We start from the raw sequence: 18,053 nt of genomic DNA on the forward strand, positions 1-18,053 counted from the left end.
CTGTACACCTGCCAGCTACAGCCTGTCTCGAAAGGCTCTTAGCAGAGCGAGGCATGCAGCCCAGATTATGGAACAACAGTAGAACAATAGCTTATGCTCATTCCATAATACCCAGCAGCGGAAGGAAGAAAGAGGAGCAGAGAGGAGGGCTCAACATGTCCTGGAGGCTGCTGTACGCTACAAGAGGATTCACTCTGATTGGCATCTTCTGGGAATTTAGAGCAGCTAAACGACATGGTCTTTGGTGGGGGATTCAACATTAATAAGTGGACAATGATCTACCAAAATCATTGATTGCTTATCGTAGGTACATTATTTATCCAAATGATCACAGTGAAAATGGATTTCTGAAAAAAAAGATTGAAAGTATGGCGCAGACAGAATAGGTCGTTTGTCAATCTGACCCCCGACAAGGTCTCCTATGAGAGTCCGCTGGTGCAGCCGACTCTCATAGGGGTCATTGAGGGTCATGTTGACAAACGACCTATTCTGTTGTTTACGTTGGAGATCGCGTTGTACAGCGCCAAAGCAGAGGAAGAGCAACACGACTCTTCTAAACGTCGCGGCTGCAAAATCGGATGGAACAATAACCGACAGATGTTATGAGGGCCGGGGGACTGGGGGTCACATAAGGATCAGCATGGCGCGGACGGGGATCGATCGCATAAAGTTTTCTAATCCCCACTTGGATTGAACTCCATCCGGTTCATCGAGGAGCGCCGCAAACAGCTGGCGCGGAACGCTCCGATGCGATGGAACAGGCGGAGGAAATCAACTTCCCCGTGTTCACCGTGTGCCGCTCCGTGTGCCGCTGATACGGGGCAGAGGGGATTATTCTGGCATGGAGAGGCCGGTTTAGGAGGGACTAGGCAGGAGATGGGAATACAGACTCGGCCGCTTTAACGGATCATACGAGTCAAATGGTGGATATAATCGTTTCGTTTGTGGTGTGCATGAGGTGCTTTAAAAGGGGAACCACCAAGGATTTTAACATACACGCCGTGTAAATAAATAAATAAATAGGCCTACATAAATATATGGCATCAAATATACATCCAAAAACGTTTTGCACAAAACTCTGAGTGCATACATACTAAGCATAGGTGTGGAAATCGAACCCCCAACCCTGACCGCCCCTGTTAATACCAGGCTAACGGCTGAGCTGAAGGATCCCCTACCAATTGAGATTATACTTTCCTACACCATACTTCAGGACACACGGGTTGTGTTGGTATTCACGTTAAGAACACAGGTATTCACTTTACCTGTGTTCTTAACGTGTCGTTTTGCTGAACACAAGGTATGGAGCAGGTAGGATTGTGAATGTGGAGTAGGCCTACCCGGCTGGCGTTGACAAACCTGCCCGTACCTTTTGGCCTTCAAATTAGTCCTCTTCTCATTCCTTCTTACTTCTATTTCAACATCCGGTCTACTTGAATAGTGATCGTTTTTAATTGCCTCATTGAGGGAAAAAAAAAGAGACAATTTAAGAATCCCCCAAAAACAGAAATAGGCTATAGTATCAATTTAAGATCAACATCATGATTTGCCCATCCAGTAGGTGCCTTGCATGGATGTCTCTGGTGGTGTTAAATCATTAACACCCCCTCCCTCACTTTCTGGGTGGCGGGTGGGGGGTAATGGGGGAGGGGCTACGCGGTGTAGCCATACTTACGTTTCTGGGCCTTTCCCCCTCGGGTGGTAGTTAATCACCCCAGATAAATCCACTGGCAATTTTTCAGTATATCCATGGCTGTCTCACCTCCCCCTCCCTCCCTCCCACCCCTCCCTCCCTTCCACCCCTAACTCCCCTCCCTCTACAAACCCCCGCCCATCCTCACCTCCATCCTTCCGGGTCCTAAGCTGGTGTAATGAATCACTAATGACGAGCCAGCCCGGCCTATCATCTCTTAATTACCCTCCATGTACTGTATGGAAATCACACAGCGGCCAGTAGGGGGCAGACTCTAGAGGAACAGAAAGAACAAGGATTCACATCATTTGTCAACTCAATGCTGATTTCTTGTCCCTTTTTGTTGGTGCATCTCGTTAACATTTTGTAAGGGGGAGGGAAAACCGCATGTTACTGTCGAAATAAGTACGCTGCCATGTATTCTACGTCTTTGGAATCCTCTCCTGAAAGGGGGGTGTAGGACGAAGGGGAAGGGGGGGGGGGGGGGGGGGATATTGAAAGCCCCCCGGCAGTGGTGGTTTATGGACACAAAACCAGAGTGAACTGGCGTGAGCCGGGTCTCTGCTGGGCGCTATGTCTACCACCACGGAGCCAAACGGTCCTCCTGGGCCACATTTAGCCAGTGCCAGAAAATGGCCTCTAACGCCGGAGTCATTCTGCGGATACATCACCTGGGGACCCAGCGAGTCGCCGCGGAGCAGAGACCCAAATTGGAATTGGCAGCCGACATGAAATGGGGTCAGGGGATTTGTCACCTACCACACAGACGGAACATATGTGAGAGAACAACTCTCTCTGATTTACAAGAGTGTGTGTGTGGGGGAGGGGGAGGGGGGCGGTCCATTAGGGGGTGGCACCACCGTGAAGAACTGTAGCCCAACAGCACTCATGGCTCAAGTGAAATATGTTTGATTGGTCCATCCTGTGTGTATTAATTACATCCAAGTGGTGTCGAGAAGAGGGGACAATTGGTTCCTAATCTCAATAGGTCGGTGTAAGCTCGACACAAGGACACACTAGCAAGGTGTGCGTTGTGTTTCATCGGGTGAGAGAAGAAAGTCCAACTGCCTTCTTTTCATCTCGCCTTGACCGCTCTCACTTCCTGTGCCAGAGCTAAAAGTCTGTCATATTCACCGCCCATGGCCGCTCTGTATCAGGGGACCAGAAACGTGATCATAGCCTGTTGTTTCGTGGGTCTGTCTAGAACTGCCTGTCACTTGGAGGATTGATTCTGCATTTATTTTTGTGTCTTTTAATGTCACGACACCGATGTCATGAATCAGTGGCCCCGGCAGCACTCTGCGGCCCGTTCCTAGCCCAGAGTCAACGGCAGAACGCTGTAACAGGTTACGTGCTTGAGGAGTGTGATGGGAAAATGTCCTAGTTTTATCGCTCTCCTTCAAGGCATTTCTATAGAGGACGGGGGTTATTGTGTGATAAGTGCTTCGTCGTGTTTCACATTGGCTCCCATACCATTTTTTGTGTATGTATTTATTCAATGGCTTTATGGTCATTGAATGCCGACACCAAAAAAAAAAGAATACCGTCACTTTCCTTTCAACGTTTTTTGTTACATCCATGGTATGCTTGTTGCATTGAGTTCACTCCCCATTTTGGGGAGACATTGCTGTGTTCATGTGTGAAATTCCCATACTCTCTCACAAGCCTCTGAGAGGAGCAGGCAGGTTCAGATCACAAGATCACATCGCTGTTTACAACAACTAAGCAATTTTAAATGGTAGCTTGACAGGTGGCAATTGCCCACATGTATGTTTCTGAATTTTAATCTTGTTAATTTCTATACATCTCATCCAGGGATTTTAAAGCTTAACTTTGGAAAAGAAAAAAAAGCAAATTGAATGGCATTTCTGTAAACCCTGATGTGTTTTATGTCCTTGCTCTAGTGAAAGCCTGTCAAAAATAGTTAGCTTCTCCGGTGAAACTACTTCTTTGCATCTTAGCCCTGGGTCTTGCCCTGTGTCTGCACAATTTCTTTCTATCCTCTTGTTTCACTCCTTTTGTTTAGATAAAGCGAGGGATTAGGAAAGATTTGCCCCCGTAAAGTAGTGGTTTGATGGGCTTTTATCCCACCATGTTGCTAAAGCTGTGTAGCCCCAGGATTAGGGCCTGACAATAGGGGCCCTTGTGCGAGGCTGCTGCCTGAGGGCCCACAACCAAAGACCAGCTCTGAGAAAGAGGGAGGAACCCAACCTGCCAGCCTGGATACGTCAAGTCTCAGTGAGACCGGCCCGCTCGCTGGCTGGCTGCTATAGGCGGGGATTCAGAGGACCTTCACAACCAAATAGGAATGTTGGAAATCCACCGCATTGGGCCACCAGCGTCTGATGCAGGTGTATTGGAACTCACCCACGTCAACATTGATTAGTATGCATTGATCATTACAAATTACCCTGAGGTACTGGTTACTCTTAAACAATACTCTTAATTTCCTACTCTTGTTATTTAATATATAGTTAAACATAAGACTGCGGTCTGCAAAATATAAAAATATATATTATGCATGCAATATAAAATATGGGTGATAAGGGGGAATCCAGGACATAGACTGTGCATAACCTTTACGAAACTATTCAAATGGGTAGACCTTTCAACATTTCACAAAGTAGGCCTAAATCACGTTTGCATTGTTTATTATGATCTCAAATCGGAAGAAATCGACTTTGTAGGCTACTCGATGTTGATGCAAAATGCAGGGGGATTTTTCCGAAGGGAGTTTAGATCGTTTCGAGTTGCCCACGTTATAAATGAGATTAGAAGCAGAACAACGTTCCGTTTCAGATGGCATCGCCAGTCTCCATGCGGGATATTATCGCGAAGGCGGACGGTCAGACGGGATTTCAAGGAGGATGACGGAGAGAAAAGAAGATAACGAACGATCGGAAGAGGCTTTAACACCACGAAGCATCAGCACAGGCGCGACGCGTGGAGAACAATGCGTGCGTAAAACAAATCCATGGAAATTCGAGATGAATGCGTAAAGATGGGTTTAGAAAGTTGGCCAATATAATTTCGGTATCTTGGATCATGGCGACGATAGTCCTGATCACAATCTATCCCTAGACAAACAAGGACAGCGGATTGTTCCCGATGACAGCGGGGACCATGACGAAGACCCTCGCCAAGCCGAAGGGTCCGGGCAGGGCATCGCTCCTGACACTTCCCTTAAAGCCCCTTAAAGCAGCCTGGACATTAGGTCGCATTAGGTTCCGCAGAAAGCTGATTTAAGAAAGAGCAGCTAAGAGGAATTCCTTCTCGCTTTAATTGCTTTAGAAACGGTTCCCACAAAGAGACAGTGGGCAGATTTACCCGCAGTTTAAGTTCTTATTTCCATCGGTTCACAAGTTAATCCCATTTTTGCTAGACCCAACTATTGGGCTACTCAGTGCCTCGGGAATGGGATTCAGGGAAAAAATAGCGTTAGAGACATGATTATACAAATAATAACATAAAATAGCCTATAGGCCTACTAGGCCTATAGTCGATATGAATATTAATTATTATTATCATTATGAGCAAGTTATCATGATTATTAATATTATTCTAATTGTAATTATTTCGATGGTTGTAGTCAAACACTTGTTGCATATATGAACTCGAAATGCTTCCGCAAATACATCGGCCTGTAAAATAACAATTATCGAGTAAAATGTCGTGTCTTCTTTTCATCATTGGTTGTCTTTCCTGAAAAAATAATAAAATCTCGAGTGCATTGTAAGGTTCGTGAAGAATTTCAGCCTATTCACATAGCTGAAGAGTTGTGTCACTGAGGTAAGAATGTCGACAAAGATCAAATTGAGTTTAGGATGTTGGCCCTTCCCACAACCTTCAATGAGAACCTCCACAAAATATGCAAGCTTTACATTAAAAGGCTACTTTTCGATGCCCTTAATTCCACCCTAAACGGGTTTTCTCCGGCAGAAGAAATCTTTTCTAAAACCTTGAAGAAGAGAGAGGCATTATTGTTTTAATCCTCTTAGCAGCAGTCATTTTAAGACAGTTTTTGGAGGCTGAAATGGCGTCTTGCCTTCCCAATCCTAACCTAAATCCCTTGGGGCCGGGAAAGGCATCAGACCTATTCCCACCTTGCATCTTTCCCTCTCACCACCACAATCGCATAATAGACAAAGTAAAAGCAAATGAAATTAAAGCATGAAATTAGTGTTCAAACCAGCAAGGATATATGCTATTCGGGACACCGCAAATTAAACAACCTGCAGGCCACTAATTATTTGCATATACATTTGTCAAAAATGACCGACCTAAAAAACAAACATGCATTTGATATTAACAGTATTTGGTTATTTTCGTTAGAAAATAATTTTCAAAGACGTCGTTTGGCAGTTTTAAAGATTTTTCCAAAATTATTTGTATTCGATGATTTGTTATTTGTATTTGACATATACATACGCGCACGCACGCACACACACGCACACGCACACACGCACGCACGCACGCACGCACGCACACACACACACACACACACACACACACACACACACACACACACACACACACACACACACACACACACACACACACACACACACACACAATGAGTGTTAGGTTCGTAAGCCTATAGCCTGTTTTCTAGCCATTGTGCGTATACTCAATGAATAGCACATGTGGAAAATTGTTTTGCCATCAATAGCAAGCATATAAACCGTGCGAAATTATGAAACATTTAGATATCCAAATACGCCTTAAACCAATTGACCTCTAATTACTAATCCTATTTTTACTTTAGTAAACATGAAACATCCCTTTAAGCATTGTCAAACCCCAAAAATAGCCATTGTAAAATGGGTATTTGTATTTTTTTTCTTCTATTATCAAGAACAGATAAGGTGAAACATGCACACTAACATTGCCGTGGGCTAATTAACCCGGAGGGGTAGTTCTGCCTTCCAATATGATCTATTCAGGGTATTAGGATAAACTGTGGGAGGCGGGTGGTGGAAGAAAAGCATTTGATTGGCACAGAAAAGGGGGCATTCGAAATGATGCATGACCTCACCGGGAGCGCTTTAAAGTCCTGCCTCGTGCACGACCGCTATAGATGGCAGCTGCGCGTCCCCGCTCATTCGGAGAGAACAGCGCAGAGGAGCGGACACGCGGAGCAGAGCAGACCAGCGGACTACGGCGTCCCATGGACTTTAAGAACAAGACTGAATAACTAGAAGGAGCCCTGCGTCACGGAAGACTTAAAACAACATTTTCTAACTAAAGGTTCACATTCAATATTGTGGATATCACCGCACACCCCTAGGTCCTGTATCAGCCGGGATTTAAGAGGTAAGGACTCCTGCGGATACACACTTGGAAAGTTGAATTGATTTGACATTGCGTTGTTGGTTTTGTTTTTTAAATGCTGTTTTGATCTGCTTATCGCAACATTGCTACAGTTTATCCTTAGGCCTACTTATTTTCTCTATTTTTTCTCTTCTATTTTTCTATTTTTAATGAATAGCCCTAAGGCAGGCTCGAATTACCCTGAGGCAGGCTCAAGTCCTCACTTTGGGTTTACTTTTCGTATTGCACGTTGTTTTTGACACCCAAAATAGGCCCCCTATGATGGTCTAATGTAATGTTTTTAACGTATGGGTCCATTGGCTTGAAGGTTCCAGGCTATACACAATTACACGCAATCACTCAACACTGCGTTGGCGTCAATCAAACAACAACAACACGATATCAAACGTAAAGTGCGCGTAATACAACAAAGATACCTGTGCATAAGAAAATATGAACTGCGTTTAGCCTCCTCGCATGAGCAACATTCACCAAGCAGCATCGTTGATAAATGGTATAACGGAGATCTATTCCACCGACATTAGACAGGAATCCAACTGGGGATCCCTAGGCATATTTGACCCCATACTTCTCCAACTCCGCCTGGTGAGCCCGCAGGCGCCTCGGACCGGCCCGGGACTCCACGCAGATTGATATAAACGGCCCCCTATTCAAATGAAATTCTCCGGGGGCAAAAAGCAAATGTTTTTTAACCTCTGTCACGGCTGATATTGCCTAGAGAAGCAATATTGTTCCTGAACGACTGCTAGGGCAAGGCATGAATGATTTCACGACCTTATCGGTCATGCATTTATACTTCATTTGTACAAATAGAACTACCGTGGTGTTGATACCATTTACTTAAAAATATTGGGAATCTTGGGTTTATTATAATAAACCCAACTCCAATTAATTAAAAAACATCCAACAAAATAAATCAAACAAGTTTGTAATTGCAAATTATTATTATTATAATGATAATAAATATCATTATTGTTATTCTATGTTATTTATATATATTATTATGTAGCTCATTCATATTATTGATATTGTGTAAATGATAATAGCCTACCTATGTTGTTCAATTAGCCTGCGTTTAAAAATGATAAGTTAAGTAGGCCATACGCAAAAAGAGTGCTTTATGTTGGATGCAAAAAAAAAGCCTCTTTATGTTTTTGGACCAAATGTAAAAACAATACTATATGAAACATAATTTAATTTAATTGTGAATAGTATAACATGACACACGAGGGCCTGCAGCTATATGAATAGTAATACTGTAGCATGTACGACGCCTACTGCTACTTGAGTGTATTAGCATTAATAATAAAGCAATATAATAATAATAATAATAATAATAATAATAATTATTATTATTATTATAATAGTCTATTAATAATGGATCAACAATTTAATTATAGTCCATTAATAATAATAATAGGTTAATCTTGTAAGTATTCAGAAATTAAAATAGGCCTACATTTTCATTTAACGGGGCAAGCCTTTTCCTGGGACGACTTAACAATTTGCAAGTGCGTATTTGGTGGTCGTTTTGAAAAAACTTGCTGTAATAAATAACACTCTCCTCTCCCCTTTAGATAGTGCTCCAGCCATGCAGCACTACGGAGTAAACGGGTACTCCCTCCACGCCATGAACTCGCTGAGTGCAATGTACAATCTACACCAGCAGGCGGCGCAACAGGCCCAGCAAGCACCCGACTACAGGCCGTCGGTGCACGCACTAACTCTCGCCGAGAGACTAGCTGGTAAGACATAGTTAATCATAGTCATCTCAATATACACTTATCACTCCTAAACATACAGAATCACTGATGATCAACTGTTCTGTGCACCGGTGCGCGTGTCCATAATTCAATTAAAGTGGTCCTGTTGGTTTTTTCTCAACGGTTGCACATTTCAAGACATTATCCTCGAGGCCCGATATGGCTCCCAGCACCGCAAGCAACGGCGCAGTCGCACTGCGTTCACCGCCCAGCAGCTCGAGGCCCTGGAGAAGACCTTCCAGAAGACCCACTACCCCGACGTGGTGATGCGGGAACGCCTCGCCATGTGCACCAACCTGCCCGAGGCTCGTGTACAGGTGAGGGCATCGCATCCGGCTGTCGTGTATAGGCTGTGGCTGAAGTTTAACCTGGCACAGCAAAATGTGTAAAATTAGCTTTCTTACAGGGCCTCAAATAATGCCATAATAATGTCATGGTATAAACTTGATAATAGAAGGCAACATAATGAATATCAACCTATTTGCATTTTTAAACAGAGAATAACAATTTATTGGCATGCAAGTGACGTATGAAATGACTCAAAATGTCACAATCAACGAAAAAACAAACGGCTAACCTAGGGAATGTCAACTAGGGATTGTTTGAATACATGGGCTACTAAATTTATACCAATGTAAGATAATGTTGAGTGTTAGCCTGCATTTCTTTCTCCTATGGATACGCATAATGATCCACCTGCATGTAGCTTGACGTGGTCCCTGACCGCACTGTCAGCCGTGGCATGACCGCCGTGTCCTCCTGCGTCTCCCTCCTCCAGGTGTGGTTCAAAAACCGCCGCGCCAAGTTCCGCAAGAAGCAGCGCAGCCTGCAGAAGGAGCAGCTCCAGAAACAGAAGGAGGAGACCTCGGATCCCAGCGAGGAGGAGCACAAAGCCGACCCCGCCCCCGGCAACACCAACACCACCACCACCAACACCACCACGACCCACTCCCCACCTCCGCACTCCTCCTCCTCTCCCTCCTCCACCGGCTCCTCCTCCTCCCTCTCCTCCCCCTCCGAGGCGGGCCGGCTGGGGGCCATGCAGACCCAGGCGGAGGAGGCCAGCGTGGAGGTCAACGTCACCTCCCCGGAGCCCTCCGACTGCGACTCCGCGGCGGAGGAGCGGGAGGAGGAGGCGGAGGAGGAGGAGGAGGCGCGGGGGGCGATGGAGGGAGATCGGAGGATGATGCTGCGGGACGTCCAGGGGATACAGCCGGGGAACCACGGCGGGCCGTCCTGTAAACGCTTCAGCCCCTCCCCAGGTGAGGCTACTCTCCGATAGGGCGGGCCGATGCGGCCCACGCCTTCTGTCCTGATGTAGCTGGTTTAGTATCCCGATAACGATAAATATCATGATACAGGTCATTTAGCATCCTGATAACAATATATATATCGCGATACAGGTAATTTAGTGTCCCGATAACGATGTATATATCATGATGCAAGTCGTTTAGTATCTCGATAATGACATATATACATGTCACGATACAGATTTTATAGTATCCTGATAACGATATATATATCACGGTACAGGTTGAGTATCTCGTTAATGATATATATCTGGATATAGGTCTTTAAATATCTTGATAACGCAATATATCACGATGCATAACACGATACGGCTAATTTCACATCTATATGATGTTTATATAAAGGTCCTCGTTTAATATACTGATAACGATGTACACATCCCGATAAAGCTAATTGATATCCAGATAGCGATATGTTTCCTGATATATATCTCAATGTAGGTCATTTAATTTCTCGTAAACTATATCACGATATTGCAAGTTTTCTCCATTATATATACATATATATATATATACACACACATACAGCTCAGAGGTGTATAGTGCTATCACTTGAGGGATTCCTTCTGGGGATACTCACATACGACTTGATGATATGGATAACCCTTTCCATGAAGTTGTTATTCTGTGTTGTTACCTATCCCATATTAACAAAGGTCTCCCCCCTCCCCAGACTCCCCGCTGGGCTCCCCCGGACTCCAGTCCAGCAGCAGCGCGAGCGGAGGCCTGGTCACCCACGGCAACTCGTACGCCTCGTCCCCGCTCAGCCTCTTCCGCCTGCAGGAGCAGTTCCGCCAGCACATGGCGGCCACCAGCAGCATGGTGCACTACCCGCCCTTCGACATGGTGGCCCCGCCCTCCTCGCTGCCCTACCTGGGCATGAACATGGGAGGGGGCCTGCCGCCCTCGCTGGGCTCGCTGCCCTGCCAGCCCTACTACCAGACCCTGTCGCAGGCCCAGCAGGTGTGGAACAGCCCCTTGCTCCACCAGGCACCCCCGGGACTCTCCCACCAACAGCCCCCTCCACCGCCGCCGCCACCCCCCCAGCCCCAACCTCCAGGGAGCCTCAACAGCAAGACCACCAGCATCGAGAACCTGCGCCTGCGGGCCAAGCAGCACGCCGCCTCGCTGGGGCTGGACGTGCTGCCCAACTGAATGCTGGGAGGGGGACTCCACGTTTAACCCCCCCCCCCCCCCGCCTACACCCATCCGTCCGTCCGCTTCGACCCCCTCTGCTGTGGCCCCCAACGCATCACGTAGAGCACGCCTCCGCCCCCCAATAGAGCACACAAGACACGAAGAAGGAGACTCCGAACCCCGTGGACTCAAAGGAGGAGCACGAGGGAGGAGGAAGGATCGACCCATGGAAGGATGGATCGAACAGTCTAACCATTCGTGTTACTCCGGTGGATCATGCATATGTATGACTCCCTGCTCTTAGTGAAACGTTGAATGCAAGTATATACGATGACCAGTATTGCCCCCCCCCCTGAAAAGTCATGGCATACGGAGAAGTCAGGAAACAAACAAACAGCCAACCATGTCCCAACTCCTTAACCCAGCATCAGACCCCTCCTCCCACAGATATATCATTAAATGTACTCTTAAAGGAATGGTTGAGTATGAATTCTGCATGCACCACTGTAGGTCACGGGATCAATAGCAACAAATATGTTTTTTGGGCACTGATTTACACATCAGAAATAGGGACAAAAACAGGCCACTGACCCAGGGTATGGCCTGCAGTATCTAGAGCGCTTTGTACATATTTCAGTTGTAGCCTTGGGCTGATTGCAGAAGGAAGATGTTATCTCTGTCAGGATTCGAAAGGAATAAGTAAAATATATAATGCTGAAACAAACAAATATTTAAAGGACTCATCTTAACGTGCAGGATGAATAGGGATATGTGGAAGCGAATGTTTGGGGTAAAACTGACCAACAGTCCTCTTTTCTTTTGCTTAAGTGCCAGAAATAACCGTTCAGTCAGTTCCGTTTTGTTGAGCCTGTGGTGGAAGCAGAAACAAAATATACAGCCCAGGCTTTGTATGTTATGTAATATACTTCTGTAGATTCAAGACATGTATTATTAATTTACCTAAATGTGAGTAATTTATCTGTTGAAACTCAAATGAATAAAAATGACTTGAGAAGTAAGTAAATATCTTTTTGTAAATATTTAGTGTTCAAATAAAGGGTCAAATATTTGTCCAAAAGCCTGTTTGGCTGGTAACCGGTGAACTTGTTGTCCAACGTTATATCTTATTTCACGAACCAGATTTCTGGAAAGGTGTAAAGAAATATGGGTTCCAGTAAATGGTTAAGGATATTGTTTGTTTAGATAAGACAAGTATGTCTGAAAGGTAGCCATAGTGTCTTAAAAACAGTGTTTATTAAATAAGTTTATCAAACTAAGCAAAAAAACATATGGCCAAATGTATGCCATGCTGCTGAGGATGGCTGAGGGAAAAGAGAGAGAGTGAGAGAGAGAGAGAGAGAGAGAGAGAGAGAGAGAGAGAGAGAGAGAGAGAGAGAGAGAGAGAGAGAGAGAGAGAGAGAGAGAGAGAGAGCTGGTCTATGGCCAGCAAGGCGGGAGTAGAGGGACAGAGTCAATAGAGAGAGGGAGAGCTGGTATATGGACAGCAAGGCTGGGGTAGAGAGACAGAAAGCCAAATAGCCATGCCCAGCTTCAGGTGTTTCAAATTGCTAACAACCACAATGCAATTCAGACAGCAACCAATCAAGGAAAAGGGAAGTTATGGGACTATAATGATCTTCCTTAATGACCTCTGAACCCTGAAACTTGACAGCATCTGAACCTGGAGTCATTTTCAGTGTCTGCTAATGTTTGGGTGCACCGAAGCACAACGTTTGCAACATACTGCAACCTATGAGTCACAATTCCCTCTGTGGAATGCCCTACACACGAAATTCAGCAAATACATCATAGTCCTATCTGCTGCCATTTATTGGCTTTCCACTCACCAATATTTGACCTCTATGGATAGCAGGGGTCATCTTCTTTATATCCGGATGCCTTTTGTTTCACAAAAAACTAAGTGTCATGTTTGAGCAACTTTATGTCAAGACCTCCATTTGTCATTGTCTGAAGTGACTGAACGCTCACAGACGTCCTGCCTTAAAGTCAAGAAGATTGGCCCACCATCTCCAATCCTAAGAAGACTAAGGGTGAGGCTTAATACTTAAGTTTATTAATGTACCACTTATACAATTAGTAAACACAAAGACTATTTGTAGAATTTTACTAGACTATTTTTTTACTATTAATTAATTGTTCGCTAATGCTTGTCACTGCATTAACTAATGTTACTTAATGTATTATTAATTTACCCTTATTGGAAAGTGTCAACAATGATATTTAGAAGGATTGGCCACACAGGATATAAGATAACCTATACATTATAAACAAAACAAAAAGACAAATGTTCACACACGCAGACACACAGAGGGAGAGTGTGATACATAAAGAGAGAGAGAAACTGAAAGAGAGAGAGATGGTGAGAGACAGTAAGAGATAGAGATAGATAAAGAATCAGAAAGAGAGAGAGAGAAACAGAAAGAAAGACAGAGAGACAATAAAAGATAGAGATAGATAGAGAAACATACAGAGATAGAGTGTAAGAGAAAGAGAGAGAGAGGGGAAATAGGAGAGAGAGAGAGAGAGAGAGAGAGAGAGAGAGAGAGAGAGAGAGAGAGAGAGAGAGAGAGAGAGAGAGAGAGAGAGAGAGAGAGAGCGAGAGAGAGTGGGGAAAGAGGGGGGAGAGGGAGAGAGAGAGAGAGAGAGAGAGAGAGAGAGAGAGAGAGAGAGAGAGAGAGAGAGAGAGAGAGAGAGAGAGAGAGAAAGAGCCAGGAGCCTGCCACTTGTTCACAGAGTAACTAATCCTAAATGGAATGACTAAAGCAGCGTCAAGCTGGAAGACACACCCCTGCCACCCCCCAAGTACCCTGTGTTCACTTTACCCTCCCACTTCCACCACCATCCCCGCCCCATTCCTCCCATCCCGGTTCCACCATCCCCCACTCAACCCCGTCAGGGTTTTGGTTGCACCGAAACCAAACGCTTTGCCATAAGGAGATTACCTTTGGTTGGGATATCGATGGATTAAGTGAGAATAGAATGAGATGAAATGAAAACCGAGGGACTCCCGCCGAAGTTCAGACACCTGTTCTTCTTCTCCTCCGGTCTCCTGCCCCCCGAACCCTCCATGATGCCTGCGTAGTCTTCACGGGGGACAGAAGTCCTACTGGCTGCCTTTTATGACACAAGTGCAGAGATTGGTACAGTGCAATCCGTCCAAATGATCACAATGAGGAGGAAAAACAAACTTGTGGTTTATGGTTCGAATTTGGATGGGTTTTGGATTGCATGGATGCTTGTGCTTAGACCACAGCTATCATGATAACCCATGTCAATACACCAGATCAGATATTTGTTCAATGGTGATTAGCAAGCAAGATTGTGTGTGTGTGTGTGTGTGTGTGTGTGTGTGTGTGTGTGTGTGTGTGTGTGTGTGTGTGTGTGTGTGTGTGCATGCGGTTGTGTGCATGTGTGTGTGTGTGTGTGTGTGTGTGTGTGTGTGTGTGTGTGTGTGTGTGTGTGTGTGTGTGTGTGTGCATTCGTGCATGTGTGTGTGTGTGTGTGTCTATGGCAGCTAAGCTGCTAAAGGTTTCCAGGAGCTCTTTGATGTCTATCTGGGCAATGCGCTATTAAGAGGGATTTTCGCTAGTTGACAGCTTGGAGAATGTGTGGAGGAATTGCGATGCCAGGAGGCTAAGAGAATGCTGGAGACCGGATTAGGATCATATTCTGGCAGCGCCTGTCACCTCATCAATGGGCTAAGGTTTCCTCAGTGACAGCCCTCCTTCTCAGCCCGGTTCCAACCCTTCAGTGGGGCCATAGAGAGGGTGAGAGTGGGTTGTTGGGGTGTTTGGATGGGGGGGGGGGGGGCAAGGATATAATGGTGGCCTGTGATTTCTGCATCAAGGCTTGCTCCCATGGGCTTTGTGTTGGGAGGTCTCCCGGGGAGGGGGGTGGATCCACTTGGGTATTAGGGAGGAGTAGGGGGTAGAAGGGGGTAGTATGGGGCAGTAGGGGGTAGTAGAGGGTAGGAGGGGTAAGAGGTGAAGGGGTTAGTAGGGGCAGTACGGAAAGTAGGTGGTTGTAGAGGGTAGGAGGTGAAGGGGTAGTAGGGGCAGTAAGAGGTAGTAGAGGGTAAGAGGGGTTAGGAGGGGTAGGAGTGGGTAGTTGGGGGCAGTAGGGGAAAGGAGGGGTTAGGAGGGGTAGTAAGGGGTAGTGGAGGGTAGTGATGTGGTAGGAGGGGTAGTGAGGGGTAGAAGGGGCTAGTAGTGCGTAGAAGGGGTAGCAGGGGGTAGTGGAGGGTAGTGAGCTGGTAGGACGGGTAGAAGGGGGTAGTAGTCGGTAGAAGGGGTAGCAGGGGGTAGTGGAGGGTAGTGAGGTGGTAGGAGGGGTAGTGAGGGGTAGAAGGGGGTAGTGGAGGGTAGTGAGGTGCTCAGAGGGGTATTAATGGGTAGTGGGTGGCAGGAGGGGGTAGTAGGGGTAGTTGGGGTAGTAGGCGGCAGGAGGGGGTAGTAGGGGTAATAGTGGGTAGGAGGGGGAGGGGGTAGAAGGTGTAGGGGGCAGGAGGGGTCATGGAGGCGAGCTTCGGGGGTGATGGATCGTTGAAGCCTTTTCTTGCGCTCGATAACCACGTTCTCATGGCTCAGCAACAGGAAGTGCGCGGTTGTTTAAACGATGCAATGTCAGTGCACAGTGAGGGCAACGCTCATTGGAGAGTAGCAGGTGCACCCCTCAGGGCTTCACTTAGACCCATATGGTGTCACCTGCCGGTACCTGTCTAAGACTACTACAGCTCACATACAAACTCAGTGATTGAGAAATGTTGAAAAAGCTAAGATAGCCAATGGTTCAGTATTCCTGTATCGTATAATTTTTATCATTTTAGCAGCCACTTATATCAGCAAGATCCCTAATCCATAACTGCTCCTCTTCAAGGAGCAGTTATGGATTAGGGATCTTGCTCAAGGATGACTACTGCTATGTGTGCACACATAGGGGATCTAACCCGGCACCTTTCTGCTCTCCATCCACCACACTGCGCTGCCCCTTCCTTCAGGAGGTAATTATTCTCACAGCTAAGGAACAGGCGATGAATGTTTAATCTGCATTCAACTTATTCTGTGTGTGTGCAAATTAATTTGGACAACAAGATTACTTGAGATTACTTTAAGAAGGGAGTTCTCCTTTAAACACGTCCCCAGATTATGTTGCAGAACACATTCATCGTCTTGTATGTGGGGTCTTCAATGGATGGTTGTGAGAAACCCCCTTCTGCACCGACTGCATCTTCTCAACGGGCAGCACAGCTCCAACACACCACTTCCCCTGACAGTTTCCAAGTGTGCACTCCACACATTGCTCACCCACGCGAAACAATACTTTCACAATGCACACAGGAGTTTGTGATTGTTGGCGACAAGTTATATCATTCCAGGAATTACTGACGGGCATGCAAATGCTAAATCCGTCTCTCTTTCTTCCTGAGAGGTGGATGAGACGGACTATATCTGCAGGCTTCACTCGAGCTTCCTAGATTTGTGCTCCAGAGGCGCTTCTCCCTTCTCCCCCCCCCTCCTCCCACCCCCACCCCCCATGCACCCTCCCTCCCTCCCTCTCCAACTTGGGTGATAATCCTGACACGCACTGTCTGCATTTTTTTTCTTCTTCTTCACAACGCGTTTAAGCGCATTTGCAGTGCATTTATCTCCCCAATGTAAACCAATTTGGCTATAAGGGCCACGGGCTAAGCGAGGCTTCAGGGGGAAGAAAGGAAAACTCCAACCCAGCAGATGTTTAGTGAAAGGGGGGGGGGAAGACTGCAGCGCTGGGATGGGTCTGACGAACGGCTGTATGCAGCAGAAAAGGAAGTGGAACCGTGAGGGATGAACAAAAAAAGGAGAGAGAGGGAGAGAGCGCCTTGTCCGCGGAGGTAAGCCTCTGGAACTTGGGGTAGGGTTCCGTTCAAAGCCGATAGCTTGTGGATCACCGAATTGTTGAGTCACAGAATCTGCGAAAATCAGACAGAGCTACTGGCTAATCCTGTAAATTTGTGGGCCTACTTTTTCAGAGGGGAGGGAGAATGGGGGAGTCTCCAGTCATGTGTGCTGCACACATCACATTTTCACAGAAAAGGGAAGCTGGGAGAGCCCTGCCTTTTCTCTGGTCAAGGCTGCATTGACAAGCATTGCTGTTTGATGCCGCCTGTACACCTGTATCAGCTCTCTGATAAGCTGTTGTCCTCCTCCTCCTCCTTCTCCTCCTCCTCCTGCTCCTCCACTTCCTCCTCTCACTCGATCTCCCCACAGCATGCCGTCCCTGCCGGCGAGATGGCTCGGGAGAAATGGACCAAAGACCTAAAAGCTGCCAATCTCTCCGCCACGGATGTGCTGCCTGAAAGTGGCTCTCGGCCCCGCAAAGTCACCGGCAGTCGCTCTGCCCATCGGGGAGAAGGCGGAGCCCCCCGCTGGGTCACACATTACTACCTGCAATTCCACGGCACCGGGGGTCCTATGGTGCTCTTTGGCCCCTGAAATGGGACATTAAGACAGAATCATCCGAGTTTAGTTGGGGCCATAGCGAGTTGTTTTATCTGCGGGAACACACGCGGCGCCTGAGTGTGTTCGGATGGCTTTTCAAGGTGCTTATAGCCTGAGGTTGCTGTGAATGAGGTGTTTGCCCGCTTTTATCAATGAGACGTCCCGAGAGATGAGGACGCCGCTGTTAGGATGGCGCCGGTGTTGGGAGATCAATAATTGTCCGGGTGTATTGCTGCATCACATCAGTGCCTAACTTTTGATGGCCAACGGTTCTTTTTTTATTCAATGCAACATTAAAGTGGATGTTTGTTTTTATGTTCTT

The 18,053-nt window shown here is 46.5% G+C and overlaps 1 protein-coding gene across 1 annotated transcript; it reads left to right on the plus strand.

Annotated features, from left to right (window-relative positions):
* Nucleotides 1–6,765: 6,765 nt before the first annotated feature.
* LOC115555013 (diencephalon/mesencephalon homeobox protein 1-A) lies at nt 6,766–12,253 on the plus strand. Its single transcript, XM_030371697.1, has 5 exons — nt 6,766–7,006; nt 8,602–8,769; nt 8,926–9,104; nt 9,566–10,049; nt 10,771–12,253. Exons 2-5 carry the CDS (start codon nt 8,616–8,618, stop codon nt 11,250–11,252), a joined length of 1,299 nt encoding a protein of 432 aa, XP_030227557.1. The 5' UTR covers nt 6,766–7,006; nt 8,602–8,615; the 3' UTR covers nt 11,253–12,253.
* The last annotated feature ends 5,800 nt before the right edge of the window (nt 12,254–18,053 follow it).

Source organism: Gadus morhua, chromosome 12, assembly GCF_902167405.1.
Source record: "Gadus morhua chromosome 12, gadMor3.0, whole genome shotgun sequence".
NCBI classification, from domain to species: domain Eukaryota; kingdom Metazoa; phylum Chordata; class Actinopteri; order Gadiformes; family Gadidae; genus Gadus; species Gadus morhua.

Coding starts and splice junctions, on each gene's coding strand:
- LOC115555013 (XM_030371697.1), top strand. CDS start 8,616: ATGCAGCACTACGGAGTAAACGGGTACTCCCTCCACGCCATGAACTCG. Junction 8,770..8,925: donor TCTCGCCGAGAGACTAGCTG/GTAAGACATAGT, acceptor GCACATTTCAAG/ACATTATCCTCGAGGCCCGA. Junction 10,050..10,770: donor ACGCTTCAGCCCCTCCCCAG/GTGAGGCTACTC, acceptor CCCCCTCCCCAG/ACTCCCCGCTGGGCTCCCCC.